Source organism: Dothidotthia symphoricarpi (assembly GCF_010015815.1).
Source record: "Dothidotthia symphoricarpi CBS 119687 unplaced genomic scaffold P153scaffold_4, whole genome shotgun sequence".
In the NCBI taxonomy this organism is placed as follows: domain Eukaryota; kingdom Fungi; phylum Ascomycota; class Dothideomycetes; order Pleosporales; family Dothidotthiaceae; genus Dothidotthia; species Dothidotthia symphoricarpi.
The window spans coordinates 632,872-646,001 of NW_022985011.1; the positions used below are offsets into that span (position 1 = coordinate 632,872).

At 50.7% G+C, this 13,130-nt stretch overlaps 6 protein-coding genes across 6 annotated transcripts; 2 read left to right on the forward strand and 4 right to left on the reverse strand.

The window, feature by feature from the left end:
- The first annotated feature begins 483 nt into the window (after positions 1 to 483).
- On the forward strand, positions 484 to 2,185 carry P153DRAFT_363979 (Ca/Cm-dependent protein kinase A). Its single transcript, XM_033667488.1, has 6 exons — positions 484 to 599; positions 654 to 705; positions 762 to 969; positions 1,022 to 1,178; positions 1,227 to 1,612; positions 1,662 to 2,185. The coding sequence occupies exons 2-6, from the start codon at positions 662 to 664 to the stop codon at positions 2,109 to 2,111; spliced, it is 1,245 nt and encodes a 414-aa protein (XP_033527079.1). The 5' UTR covers positions 484 to 599; positions 654 to 661; the 3' UTR covers positions 2,112 to 2,185.
- Positions 2,186 to 2,445: 260 nt separating this feature from the next.
- Positions 2,446 to 5,792, forward strand: P153DRAFT_428758 (Bromodomain-containing protein). Its single transcript, XM_033672732.1, has 8 exons — positions 2,446 to 2,623; positions 2,884 to 2,975; positions 3,048 to 3,090; positions 3,143 to 3,199; positions 3,360 to 3,844; positions 3,895 to 4,156; positions 4,207 to 4,894; positions 4,948 to 5,792. Exons 1-8 carry the CDS (start codon positions 2,540 to 2,542, stop codon positions 5,415 to 5,417), a joined length of 2,181 nt encoding a protein of 726 aa, XP_033527080.1. The 5' UTR covers positions 2,446 to 2,539; the 3' UTR covers positions 5,418 to 5,792.
- A 1,134-nt stretch (positions 5,793 to 6,926) lies between these two features.
- P153DRAFT_363982 (uncharacterized protein) lies at positions 6,927 to 8,284 on the reverse strand. The gene is made up of 4 exons (XM_033667489.1): positions 8,044 to 8,284; positions 7,953 to 7,992; positions 7,245 to 7,817; positions 6,927 to 7,187 (listed from the first exon to the last, which is right to left on the reverse strand). The coding sequence occupies exons 1-4, from the start codon at positions 8,174 to 8,176 to the stop codon at positions 7,100 to 7,102; spliced, it is 834 nt and encodes a 277-aa protein (XP_033527081.1). The 5' UTR covers positions 8,177 to 8,284; the 3' UTR covers positions 6,927 to 7,099.
- Positions 8,285 to 9,099: 815 nt separating this feature from the next.
- On the reverse strand, positions 9,100 to 9,940 carry P153DRAFT_354171 (uncharacterized protein; the record flags this gene model as incomplete). The annotated part of the gene is made up of 3 exons (XM_033666490.1): positions 9,100 to 9,103; positions 9,160 to 9,705; positions 9,789 to 9,940. 3 exons carry the CDS (start codon positions 9,938 to 9,940, stop codon positions 9,100 to 9,102), a joined length of 702 nt encoding a protein of 233 aa, XP_033527082.1.
- Positions 9,941 to 10,647: 707 nt separating this feature from the next.
- P153DRAFT_354172 (uncharacterized protein) lies at positions 10,648 to 11,551 on the reverse strand (the record flags this gene model as incomplete). Its single annotated transcript, XM_033666491.1, has 3 exons — positions 10,648 to 10,698; positions 10,786 to 11,350; positions 11,397 to 11,551. 3 exons carry the CDS (start codon positions 11,549 to 11,551, stop codon positions 10,648 to 10,650), a joined length of 771 nt encoding a protein of 256 aa, XP_033527083.1.
- An 849-nt stretch (positions 11,552 to 12,400) lies between these two features.
- On the reverse strand, positions 12,401 to 13,088 carry P153DRAFT_382316 (uncharacterized protein; the record flags this gene model as incomplete). The annotated part of the gene is made up of 2 exons (XM_033670132.1): positions 12,401 to 13,012; positions 13,059 to 13,088. The coding sequence occupies 2 exons, from the start codon at positions 13,086 to 13,088 to the stop codon at positions 12,401 to 12,403; spliced, it is 642 nt and encodes a 213-aa protein (XP_033527084.1).
- Positions 13,089 to 13,130: the final 42 nt, after the last annotated feature.

Here is a 13,130-nt window from a genome sequence, read left to right on the forward strand (position 1 = left end):
GAAAGAAGCTTGCTCCGCCGCACATGCCTCAGCGGGGTTTAGCTCGGGTAGACGCGATGTCAGCCTTGTGCAAGGTGCGATCGTGGTGGAAAACGTGCGCCTGAAGAGAGGGGCTGGTGGACAGATTCCGCCAGAATCACGGTTGATTCTCTAGTTTCTAACCAAAAAAGGCAGCAAGTCTGGCGCGCTTGTTGTACTGCAGCCTTGCAAACAAGGCGCGGTGGAGAGGTGAGCATGCTCGTGTCACTGCGCCACGGAGAACGCCTGGATGGCAGCCGCGAGGCGGAGTGGAGAATCGAGACGGCCAGAAGGCGCGTTCAGCCCCCACAGCTGCAAACAGGCCCCAGAAGTCCGTTCAGAACCCCGAAGAGTTTAACACTTACATATCCTGCGCCTCCTCCCCTACTCCTCTTCTCGTATTTATCCTATACACATATCGAGCGTCTTACAGCAATTTCAGTATCTACAGCTGAGCTGAGCACCTACCCCTCATCAACCCCACCACCAGTTGTACGCGCCTGATAGGCATCTTCCACTCTGACTTTCAGCCCCGAATCACAACAGTTGTGTCGCCACGAGTCACTTGCCCGCCATGAGTTGTCAGTATTTCGGGATGCTGGTGTACGGGTTGCCGAACTAATGCGCCGTTGCAGTTTCAAACATGCTCAACAAGCTGCACGGCCAGCCCGACAGCTATGACCGCAAGTTTGTGCCTCTCTTACCTGCACGGACGATCCACATACTGAGTACTATCTCTGCAGATCTCGATACAAATTTGGAAAGACACTGGGCGCCGGAACGTATGGTATCGTCAGAGAGGCCGACTGCCCCGAGGGCAAGGTCGCTGTCAAGATCATCTTGAAGAAGAATGTCAAGGGAAACGAACAGATGGTATACGACGAACTGGAAATGCTGCAGCGCATGAAGCATCCACACATTGTCAAGTTCCACGACTGGTTCGAATCGAGGGTGCGTCTAGCCATCGAAAGCATGTATGGGATATGGAGCTGACAAAAACCAGGACAAATACTACATCGTGACCCAATTGGCGACGGGCGGAGAGCTGTTTGACCGCATCTGCGAGAAAGGAAAGTTCACCGAGAAGGACGCTGCCGAAACCATTCGACAGGTGCTCGAGGCTGTCAACTACCTCCACGAGAACAATGTTGTCCACAGAGGTATGTCATTCATGGCCTGTTGAGTACCCCGCGCTTACACATGTTCAGATCTTAAGCCAGAGAACCTTCTCTACCTCACACGGGAACCCCACTCGTCTCTTGTGCTGGCCGATTTTGGTATCGCGAAGATGCTCGACTCCAAGAACGAGGTCCTAACCACCATGGCCGGCTCGTTCGGATACGCTGCTCCCGAAGTCATGCTGAAGAAGGGTCACGGAAAACCCGTTGATATGTGGTCCATGGGTGTTATTACCTACACACTTCTCTGCGGATACTCGCCATTCCGATCGGAGAATCTCGCAGATTTGATCGAAGAGTGCAAGAACGGTCGCGTCATCTTCCACGAGCGGTATTGGAAAGAAGTCAGCAAGGAGGCCAAGGAATTCATCAAGCTGCTGCTGACACCGGACCCCAACAGCCGACCAAGCAGTGGGGTACGAGAAATTCACATTCCCTCATCACTACACAGCTAACAGCTTCTAGGAAGCACTCAAGCACGTATGGCTAAGCGGCACGACGGCTAGTGACCACAACTTGCTGCCTGAGATTCGTGCATACGTCGCGAAGGCTCGTCTCAAGCGTGGCATCGAGCTTGTGAAGCTCGCGAACCGCATTGAAGCCCTCAAAATGCAGGAAGACGAGGAAGAGGACGTTCCTGGAGAAGCAGATGTTCCTGCCAACGCCCGCGAGGCTGCAGGTGAGGCGCTCGCATCAAGCGAACCAAACGGCACCAGCTTGGAAACAAAAGAGGATGTGACTAGCGCGACTGGTAAAGGACCCGGGCGTCTGAGCAGGATTGCCAAAGGTGCCATCTTCCGAGAGGTTGTCTTGGCCAAGGTGCGCGAACTCAAGGAACAAGAAGCTCAGAAAGAATTTGAGAGAACGGCGAGCGAGGCTTCCGGCAAAAACGAGACTTCGACTAAGAAGGCATGAGCAGTGATATGGGTTGATTTTACTCACTCTTCAACACCGTTCTACAAACAAGGCTGGGTTTGCTGGGCACTTAGGGGGAAGTCATTTGTAGTTTGGATACCCTGAGATCAGCAACCAAGGGATGGATACCTATACGCCTATTTTGATACTCCAATCGACTTCGGATCAATGCTGTAGCTGGACATGGCTCACGCACTAGTAAATGTTTTGTGTCCGAGTGATTGCTGAACGTTTGAACGTGATGATGGAAACGAATGGGTCCGTGCGCTGCTTGGCAACGATCCTCCCCAGGGTTGACGCGCTTCTTCTGGTATCGAGGTGAGCCTGCGACCAACTCGCATTTCACTGCACCCGCCCCACGACTGTAATCACGCTTGCGAGTTTTCGATATCGGCTTGGATTGACTGCGCGACCGCGATCGAATCGAAATGGAGAGTGTGTCGAAGCGCAAGGCCGCCAGCGCCGCGGTGGTGGAAAATGAGGGTCGCCCTGCAAAGCGCCAGAAAGTGCCGGTACGTGTAGCCTCCTGCAGTGAGAGTTGCATCGTCGGCGGGTGTTCGGACGCGTGCGAGAGGGCATGGTTGTGGCGTGGGAGAGCTCTGGGAACGAGGAGCGCGCCATGTCTGGGTTGGACGAGTAGCCCATCTCCTCCGCCGAACCCCCCTCGTCGCCGCAACAACGCGCCCGCGCCGACGATGCATGCGGAGAAACAGGACGATGCGCGTAGGGAACATGTGACCAGACTTGCTAATGATGGACCGCGCGCCCACAGACAGACACCAGCGCGAATGCAGAGACGGCCGAGACGACGACGGCGCTGGGCATGAAGTTCCTCGAGAACTTGAAGCAGGCAAAGGACAAGACGTACGTGCCCTGCCCTGGACACTAGCCTCGCCGTACCCCAGGTCCAGACAGACGGTTGCTGACAGCGAGCAGTGGACGGCCGATTGCCGGTGCATTCCTCAGTCTGCCTCCCCAGGTGCGTTTCCTGTTGCGCCGAAACCACCACGTCTGCTAACAAAGGCCTTCAGAGCACACCCGGCTACTATGAAGCTATCAAGCTGCCCATCGCCCTCGACACTATCGAGGTATGTCGCCCCAATCCACGACATCACCTACCATACCCAAGCCTCCACACACTGTGCCTAGACACGCTCCCCGAGCTTCCCACGACACCGTCCCCTCGCATACATCTGCGACAGCTTGTCTCTTTCGAACAGGGACACCTTACTGACCTCAGTGCCACAGGACAAACTCAGTCGAGGCGAATACACAGCACTCGCGCAGGTCGAGGGTGACTGCAAGCGCATGGTCAACAACGCAAAGCAATTCAACGAGAAGCGCACACCCCTCTACGAAGATGCCGAACGTCTGCGCAAGACGGCGTCCAACTGGATGGTTAAGCACAACCCCGCCTACCGCGACAACACGTACTCTGCAGTAGCAACACCCATTCCTGGTGAGGAGAATGACTCGCCTGCGAAGCCTACACCACGCATCGTCTCCACTCCCAGAGCTGCACCAACATCTAGAGCCACGCCAGACACCGTCGAACGACCCCGGCGCGCCGCAGCAACAGCACAACCGGCCACTCCTGCGCCTTCCAAGCTGAGACAGTCGGCTTCGGTGGTACCTGAAATGAAGGTCGACGATAACCCAGAGGGCACCAAGCAGGCATTCCAACAGGCACAAGAACGGATTCTAAGGGAGATAGTTGAATATACAGAGCCTGGGTGGGTACAATCTGAATTCCGAAATGTTCCCTTGCTGATTCCAGGCGCAGAGTTGAATTTAGGATATTCGAGCCCTTCGTTAACCTCCCACCTCGCGGCATGAAGGACTACTACCAGCTAATCAAAGATCCCATGTCGCTTTCTGCTGTTCAGAAGAAAGTGCGCGGTGTGGTGGGCCGTGAAGCCCCTACGGGTGTGACCCTGTTGAAGAGTTGGGATGCGCTCGAAAACGCCATGAATCTTATCTGGAAAAACGCTCGAATCTACAACGAAGACGGTAGTGCCATCTACGAGCTGTCCATGGAACTCGAGGTATGATTATTGACTTCGTCACACGCCTGCCTTCATATTGACGAAAATAGGAATTGTTCAAGAAGAAACTTGCAGAAGCCAAGGCCACCGTCGAGGAGCCACCGCAGCCAAAACTCAAACTGAACATGTCCGTTGCCGCGCCTACTCCAGCTACAGCCCCCAAGCAGCAATTGAAGTTGAAGCTACGACAAAGTCCTGGCTCAGATCCAAATACTCCAGCTGCACGCAGCTCAGCAACTCCTGGGGTCATTGTTGATAACGATGCCCTTCTAAGGCAACAGAAACATGTTCTGCAAGGCATGAAGAACCCACCAACATCACGTCCACCTTCCGCAGGGAACACTGGGACGCCTGTTCCTTCGTCAAATCCATTCACCGGACCAAGAGGGAGTTCTGTCTCGATTGCCCCGCTTCCTGCTGCTCAGATGAGATCTGCAGTATCCCCAGCAGCGATCAATGGTGTCAAGCAAGACATTCAGTCTCCTGCCCTCGGCGCAATCAGGCCTGTTAGCACCGCTCCAGATACTCAGAATCAACGACTTAGCGTCCCTGTGCAAACACCACATCCGAACATGGCTCCGCCGCAGACAATGTCTCGGCCAGCAAGTGGTAGTCCATTTCCTAGTGGGCCTGTCGGTCAACAAACTGGCTATGCCCCTCCATATCAACCACTGACTTACTATGTCCCTCCTCCTCCAGCACCTCGAATTGACCACATCCGGAAGACGCCATTAAAGAGTGAGTGGTTCTCAAGTATCAGTGTGTTTGTGCGTTTGCTAACAAATACATAGGTATCAACGAAGCTCTGCTCCCGAAAATCACCTTGAATACACATCCCGCGCTTAACCTTGCCAAGCCATGGTCTGTCGATGTTCTTGCCAACAAGCAGAAGACCGCAAACAGCGCGACCATCGTCGTTTCGCCCACGCACTCCTATCTCCAGATCGTACCCAAGGTCCCCGTCGCCCTCACAGATCGTGTGTACCGCCTCTTCGTCACAGTCAACGGCCACAAGACTTTTGAAGTGAACCGCATTCCCGTTACTGCTGGTATCAATGGCGGCAGCCCAGGACCAGGCTACGAAGGTGGCAAGAAGAAGGGCGAGCCGGTCTACGAGGCCAAACTGGTTGGCGGTGTGAATCGCATTGAAGTTGAGGTCATTGCCGAGAAGACAGGGTCTGAGAGCCGCGAACCAAAAGATATGGTCGAGATTGAGAGATGTACGATTTTCCTGCATTTGATGCGGCAGTCGACGTACTAGGCACATGCCATTGAGGATACAAAAGCAACGGACTCTAAATCCTCCGGTTCTTTGAAAGGGGTTTCAAGGTGGGCGTTCTGACCATATGGCGTTTCGGAGACAATTGGGACGGGAGATTGTGGGCGCTACGCATGGAGTACCTCTTCACAAAGCGGGGATGGGGTACGGGTTTTGTACTATGGGCGTTTGGATGTGCGACTTGTGTTCGTACTTGGAAGGGTGGTGGTGGTGTCTGTCTACTTTACTTGTATGCCGTAGCTTCTTCTCGATATCTGCTAAGCTGTTCAGCAATAGCAACTGTTTGAGTACTGTATGCGTCTGGTATGCGACACATGTACTACTAGCCGGCAGAAGTGTCTTGCCGATCAAATTGACTTGCTTTTTACAGGTACCCATGCAGGAACAATTTCTAGTCAGATTTGAGATGGTCAGCTTGCATGCGTCGTGCATGATGCATGATGCAACACCCGCTGGCGATCCGGTGTACCCTTTCTCAACCCCATCATATACTAGTACACCCCTTACTTGCCGGTCATCTATTCATCCATCATACAGCTCTCTTCCCTCGTACTTGCACCTTGACCACGCGGCCCTACCCACACCACCCCACTCTTCGATCCACGTCTTCTGGTCGGCGGGCGGCTAGTGCGAACCACTCCCAAATCACTTCCAGACAAGGACAGACACTCTCCATGTGCGGCAGCGTGGAGGCCTCTCGGAGGATTCTGTAGCGGAAAGCTTCACATGCGAAGTACTGGAACCCTTACCCACTACGATTGAGAGATTGGTTGCAGACCAAGCAACGATGAAAGATATTGGTCAAGAATGTCCAACTTTGTCCACGAAATCTCTTCGCCTTGAACATCGATATTTTATCCCTAACATTAACCACAGTCTCTTGATCTCTGCACGTTTTTAAACAAGAGTATAAAACGCATCTACAATCTCCACGTCGTCTCCACGTCGTCTCCACAGTACGCGACAAAGCCATAGTTCAGGGGGAAAAGCCCATATCCAGACTTTACCACGACCTCCGAATACCCCTCCAATAAGAGCGGGGAGCATCAAGTCAAAGCCCCTCTAATTGGTTAGGTTACCAAGCCTGCCCACAGACTCCGTCCTCTCCGTCCTCTCCCGCACTTCAGCCGAGCAACTATCGCAGCCTCGTACATCAGAACCCAAAAATTTCCAACACGACGTTAAAGGGCACGCCAAAGAGTCTCCTATACTGCGTACGAGTTGCCCCAGCGCCTAGAGGGGATAATATACGAAGTCGGTCTCGGAGACTACGTAATCATGCCCCGCTCAACCAAAGAAAGTTGAGATATATGCCCGTAAAAGAACCGCGATTGCTTTGTGCAGGGGAGACGTCTATTTGTCATGGACGGTTGAGATTGTTGAAAGGAGATTGTGGAGGGTTTTGGGTAGGAGAATTACAACGTGATATGTCGAGGCAATTGCGAACTTGTTCTGTGTATTATACTATTGGTGAACCTGGTGTTTATCTAATTGATGGCAAGTACTCTCATGGTCAATAAAATCTAGGATATCTCAATACAAACAGGGGAATAGAACAGAAAAATTGGGGGATTTCCACGATCTCATCCCAAGTGTCACATTATGCCCATGGAAACCGGTCCGTTGGACAACCTGCACTTGAGCAACGTGTGCACATCAGTTAATCACTTGTCAAGAACCATCGAGCTGTTAGAAACATGTGTTGTGCCAACCACATCAAGTGTCCTGTCGCTGGCTGGGACGTTCTTCCACCTGAAATTGTTCAGTTTGCAAACAACCACAAAAAGCTCGAGCATTGGTTGTACTTACGATAAGTCGTATGATTTCCAATCCTGATTAGTTTGCTCCACTAGTATGTTGACTGGCGACGGCATTCCTTGAATGAGGGGCCCAAGTTGATCTCTTACGTGGCCTTCAGCCTCTTGGAAGGAAGTGTCGTTCGCTGAAGGGGAGAGAACCAAGACCCGAAGCTGCCTCAGTCCAGGGAAAATGACAGGGATAGAGATTTTGTAATACTCAAAGTACCACGGGTCGAACCATGCGCTGTAGTTGAGAACCTCGAGCTCAAGTTGAATCGAGACGATCTGCTTGCGTTGGTATTCCTTGAGACATTTCTGGAGCCGCTTCATACATCTAGGTGATTCGATGGTGAAAGTATTGAGCGACAGTGGCATCAATGCGCCCTCAGAATAGATCTGACGACAGGTCTGTAGAAGAGACATGCAGTTGTCAGGCTCGGTTGGTGGGGATCTCAGCTTGTACTTTTGTCCAGGACGCTGGTAAGACGCTCTGAAGATCTTACCACCAAGAACATGGCTCCAGATACGGTTTCGAAGTTCCGGTGGTAGTCGTAACAGAGGCGAGTTTCGGTTGCTGTTGACTCTACACCACTGTCAGAACACTGACTACAAAAATATAAGTAGTGATCGCGACAACTGGATGAATGTAGCATAGGTTCCAGACAAGCCACCGTTGTCCACGATACGCTTATCGAAGGTCACAGATTGGCGCACTTACAGCTCTTTCTCGTCTCCTTTGGGCGTGACATTGAGCATGCCTGTTTTTCTTTTAGTACATGCGGTTTGCCAAGTGCATCTCTGTGTATAACCTGATTTGAATTTGTGGTAACCACGTGCGTTCCGCAGTGTCTTGACGATCCCTCCCTTCTTCATAATTCTATCCTTTGTACCGGTTTTCTCTTTCTTTGTTTTTACGCCATCGGCTGTTTTTGGTGGCGACATGGTGATTGGGCAGCGTTGTTTGGGGTCCGAGGGTAGAGTTTGAGAGACAAGAGGTTGAGAAGCGAAAAAACGACAAAGCAAGAAGTTGTGAGGCGAGAGGTTGTGAGGTCAGAGGGCAGAGGTCCGCGGAGAGACAGAGGAAAGGGCGAGGGAAAGCATATAGCACGAACCAATACATGCCTAGCGCGAAGCATGCGAAAGCATAAGCTTGGAAGAAAGCGATTCCGAAGAAAGCGGGGCAAGAACGCGAAGTACCTGCATAGATACGAGGTTGAACTCGTGATGAGTAGTCGGAAAGTGAAGTCCCGTTCTAAGATATAAACCACGGTTCAGTTCCCCTTCCAAAAGATTGTACGAGTAACTATCCCCTAAAGTAACTAATGTAGCCCCTTCGACTAGTGCGAGTATACCATAGAATATAAACAGGTGGAAAAGTTTATACTTCTTTTGGATACTACAGTAGACAGATGCATAGTAAATAGGAGTGGGAGGCTTACAGAACTTATAGTGACAAGCTAGATAGAATGAATTCTCAAAACGAAAACGTTCAGCGAACAGCAAGCGACAATGCCGTGAGAATGCAACAAAAATGCACGGAAGATAGAAGACATGGCTCGAGTTTTTGAATTGATCCTGATTGTTGAAGAAAACAAGCACCCGAAGATACATAACAGAATCATCATTTGGCCGTTGCTCATAGAATTGCTGTGTCAAATGCCAACGTTGTCCATCTTATAACGTCGCAGATGCATATTCGCTGGACGAGTGTAATGTGCCCAACTCTTGCTGAGGAGAAAACACTTCATCGATCAGTCCAATGCATCCCAAATGCACCAAATAGCTCGTAGCTGGGTTGGGTTCAAGCTTTAACCACACCGGCTTCGCCTGATGCAACTGAAGATTGTACTCTATTCCTCGGGAGGCTACCTGTGACCACGTCAGATCTATTTTGTCAGGCTACTGGAAGAATACGAAGCACTTACCTAGTAGGAAGCCATATATCTTTCGTTGTACTGCAGCTCGTTGTAGCGCCCGGAAAAAAAGCTCGAAGGTTCTCCAGCACAGGAGTCACTGAATAGTCTATGACTCGATGGCATCTGAAGACACGTAAATGAACATGCTTTACACCAGTGAGTTGACCCTGAGTTAGAAAACGACGTGGATTCCTCAAGGGATTCCACCATGGAATCTGATTAGGCGAATGAACGTCGAGCCGAAGCATGGTAATACTCTTGCGTTGATAACCTTTAAGCTTTTTCATCACCTGACGCATAGTCAAAGGATGGTTAAAAGCGAACAAACTTGCTGCCCAAGGAACAAGAGCGGTCTCCGCAAACACTTGGCGACAAGTGCGTAGAAGTGCCAGACCATCCGTGCGCTCAAATACTTTAAGGCTGGGCCTGTGATGATGGCCAGGCGAGGCTCCGTAGAGTCCTTGGACGGTGTAACCTCCAACAGCATATTCCCAGATATGATTGCGGATCTCAGGAGGGAGGCGTAGGAGCGGCGAGTTTTGGTTGATTCTCACCCTATGATATCTTGTTAGCTGTTCGTAGATTAAAGCGGCTAACCCGTTGGCTCAAGGCCGTGAACAAGCATGCAGAGTACTTACAGTTCTTTCTCTCCGTCCTTGGGCGTCATATTCAACATGCCAGATCGAAAGCGATGATAGCCTCGGGCATTGCGCTTTGGCTTGACGACTCCGGCGTCGCCAGTCTTTGCTGGCTTCAGGTTCTTTGTTTTGGCTGGCTTGCGTGGAGCCATAGTGTCGATGTTGCTCAAGTTGGGCTGAAGTGAGGTGGAAGTGGGGAAGAAACGGATAGAGCGATACCTACGCACTAAGAAAGAAATCCATGTTGAAACGGGCCGTGCACGATGGCAAAAGTGAAGTGAAAGGAAAGTGAAAGGAAAATGAAGGCGGCTTAGAAGGGACATGAAGGAACGGGGAGAGTGATGAACTAGGGCATCCGCTCGGATGAGAGACACATGACCTGACTAGATGGTAAACAACGTTTGCATAGCATGGGTTGGACTGACTTGACACCTGATGTGATATCTTACACAGATGATACAAAATCGCTTGTGGGCACCCAGGTTATGCGAACACCGAGGCAATGTGGTGATTTCCATAGGTTTCTGAATGTATAAAGCAGCATCTTAGGAAACTATCATGGCATATGAATGGCCTAAAGTCGAGGGTGGTACCATTCTGTCTTATAATTTTCTGGACGAAGATCGAGGTCTTTTTGTTCTGTTCCTCCAAAGCAACTACTAATAAATCTTCCATGGAAATCCGTCCGGCAGCCTCCTAGAAAAGAGCCGGTCCTGGGAGTATCAGGCAGCCAATTGTCATCAAGCTCCCAACTGTGCCACATCGACATGGTTGTTGCTCGTGGGAAAACCCACTCATCTGTATGCATGTCTGGAGTGTCTGCCAAAGATTGTGGGGTCTCAAGGCCAAAAGTTGTCCCTCATGAGAAACCGTGTTCTCCCGTATCGCCTAGAGGTCCACCTATGACCATCTGTGATTGTTTAGTACATATCTGGGAGATATTATTCATGTTACTAGCTTACAGAGCATCGTAGGTAGACCAATGAGTGTTGATTACCTCGACTGAAATGTCCAAATTTCTGCCGGAAAAGAACTGCTTGATCTGCTTGATCTGCTCAAGTCTACGATTCTTGTAATCTTCTAAGACTGACTCGCTCAAACCGGGAGGATTGAAAACACATATATGAATGTGTTTCAACCCTGGCAAAGCTTGGGACATGGATGCGTGTGATCGTCTAGAGCAACCATCAAAGACAAGTTGCAGAGTGTGGAGATTCACACCCGTGAAGGAGTCGATTTCCAGCTTGATAGAGGTGATTTGCTGCAGCTGATACCCTCTGAGCATTCTGAACATATTGAGCTTTGAACCCCATAGGCTAACGGCCGAGAAAATGAAGAAGTTAGATCTGAAAGGGAGTAGGGCAGTCTCATGGTATATCTGTCTGCAGGTACGAAGTAGAGTGAGGCCATCGTTTCGGTCAATGTTGGACGGACGCATCTTCTTATAACTACGCCCCGAAAACAACGGCCGGAACAGCATGCCCCCAAGCACGAATGTCCAGATGCGGTTGCGGATCTCAGGTGCGAGGCGTAGAAGCGGGGAATTCTGGTTGTTCTTGACTCTGTACTGTGTTAGCGGTCGCTTTGTAGAGGTAGAGAAAAGCGCACAGCTCCTTCTCGCCACCTTTAGGCGTTACATTCAGCATCCCATTCTTGAACTTGTGGTACCCTCTGGCTGGCCTCTTTACGACTCGGTTCTCAGTCTTCTTCGCGGCAGAGTTCTTCTTTGACTTCTCGTCAATGGCTTCTTTTCGGGGCGCCATGATCGCGCGTCGATAAAATCGGTAACAAGGAGTTGAAGAGTTGTGAGTTGGAAGAGAAGAAAGATTAGGGAGCAGAACGCTTTTATATCATAGTCGTACTGGTGAAGGTGAGTTTAGCGGTGATGGTGAGAGACTATCTTCGTCGGCGGTGAGAGGGATTGAGGAGGTGAAGAGCATAACAGCCTAGCGACTATACAGCAGTCAATCTAAGTAAATGTTTCGTTAAAGACATTTAGCTATTACCTTCACTAACTACCTTTTTTTTAACACACCAAGTACCACTCACGAATGACGTCCATATTATTCGTAACATATCTTTAGGCTAAGCTCGATGATACCAAGATTCTGAATTTCTTCATACTACCTCTGCAAGCAACTTCCTTACTTATCGTCATCGCATGCGCTCCCCCATCACCGACATATCCGTACGTCTAACAATAGACTGGGAGAGAAAGCCATGGTCTTGCACTTTGAGTAGAGTTCTGTCTATCACGTCAGCACGGATTCGCGAACAGTGGGCTAAGACGCGGTATAGAGTGAGAGCATGCAGTCAGAGAGAAGATTGTAAACTCATCATGGACAGCACAGACGAATCGAAGAATCAGGCTGCAAGCAGTCTTTCAACTTCGTCTCAAGCCCGGCTGTCTCTGCCTAAGGATGACGATAACTGATTTTCATCATTGCATGCTGTTAAGAAAAAGAGATGGGAAGACGTACGTGAAGCCAACCGAAAATTGTGTGAACGTTCTGAGAAGACCTTGGAACCCCCCCAGACAGCTGGTCGAAAGAGCAACATTGTGACGCGTCTTCGAGCTGTACATTATCAAGGACTTGTACTCATCGTGAGCCTCAATAGTCGAGGGCGACCGTGTCATCTTTCTGCACGTCTGGCCCATTCGCCTGATGCCAAGGATCCCACTCGTCGCTCTCATCGCCACCGTCTCCGTGCTCGCGATTGTTCCTTTTCTGCTCTCTCTCGTCCCTCTCTGCTTTCTTCTTGAGCTTGTACTTGTTTCTGTGCTTCTTGTTCCTGGTCTTCGTTCTTGTACTGCTCGTCGCCCATTGCTGGCCCTTGGGCTTCTCTACGCGGCCTGACCGGACTCTGTCTGTTTTCTCGAGAGCGACAGATTGCGCTGAAGCAGTAGTTCCAGACGCAACTGGGTCGATGCAAGACGAGCCTGAATCCATGGCAGGTGGGCTAGATGCAGCTTCCCCCTCTTCAGATGCGTCACCGTTATCTCGTCGCCGTCTGCGTTCGCGAATAATGGCCTGTATCTCCGAGTGTCGAAACATGGCAATTTGTTCGTCGGTGAGGGTGCGCTTCGTCCCGTCTGGGTAGTAGCCTAACGCATCTTCCTCATCGTAAAGCTCTTCAAACGCTTCAGCCTCGACGCCATGGAGGAGTTGCTCCGGCGTTGACGCGTTAGGAAAATGTTTCGCATGGAACGCGTGAAGGTCGTCCTGAGATGTTAGCGTCCCACCATAAGCCTGGTAACGATCAACTTACGACAGTGATAGTAGGTACTTGCAGTGTCATGGTAGTAGTAGCAGTCTGTTTAGATTGAAGCTGAACAGCCCG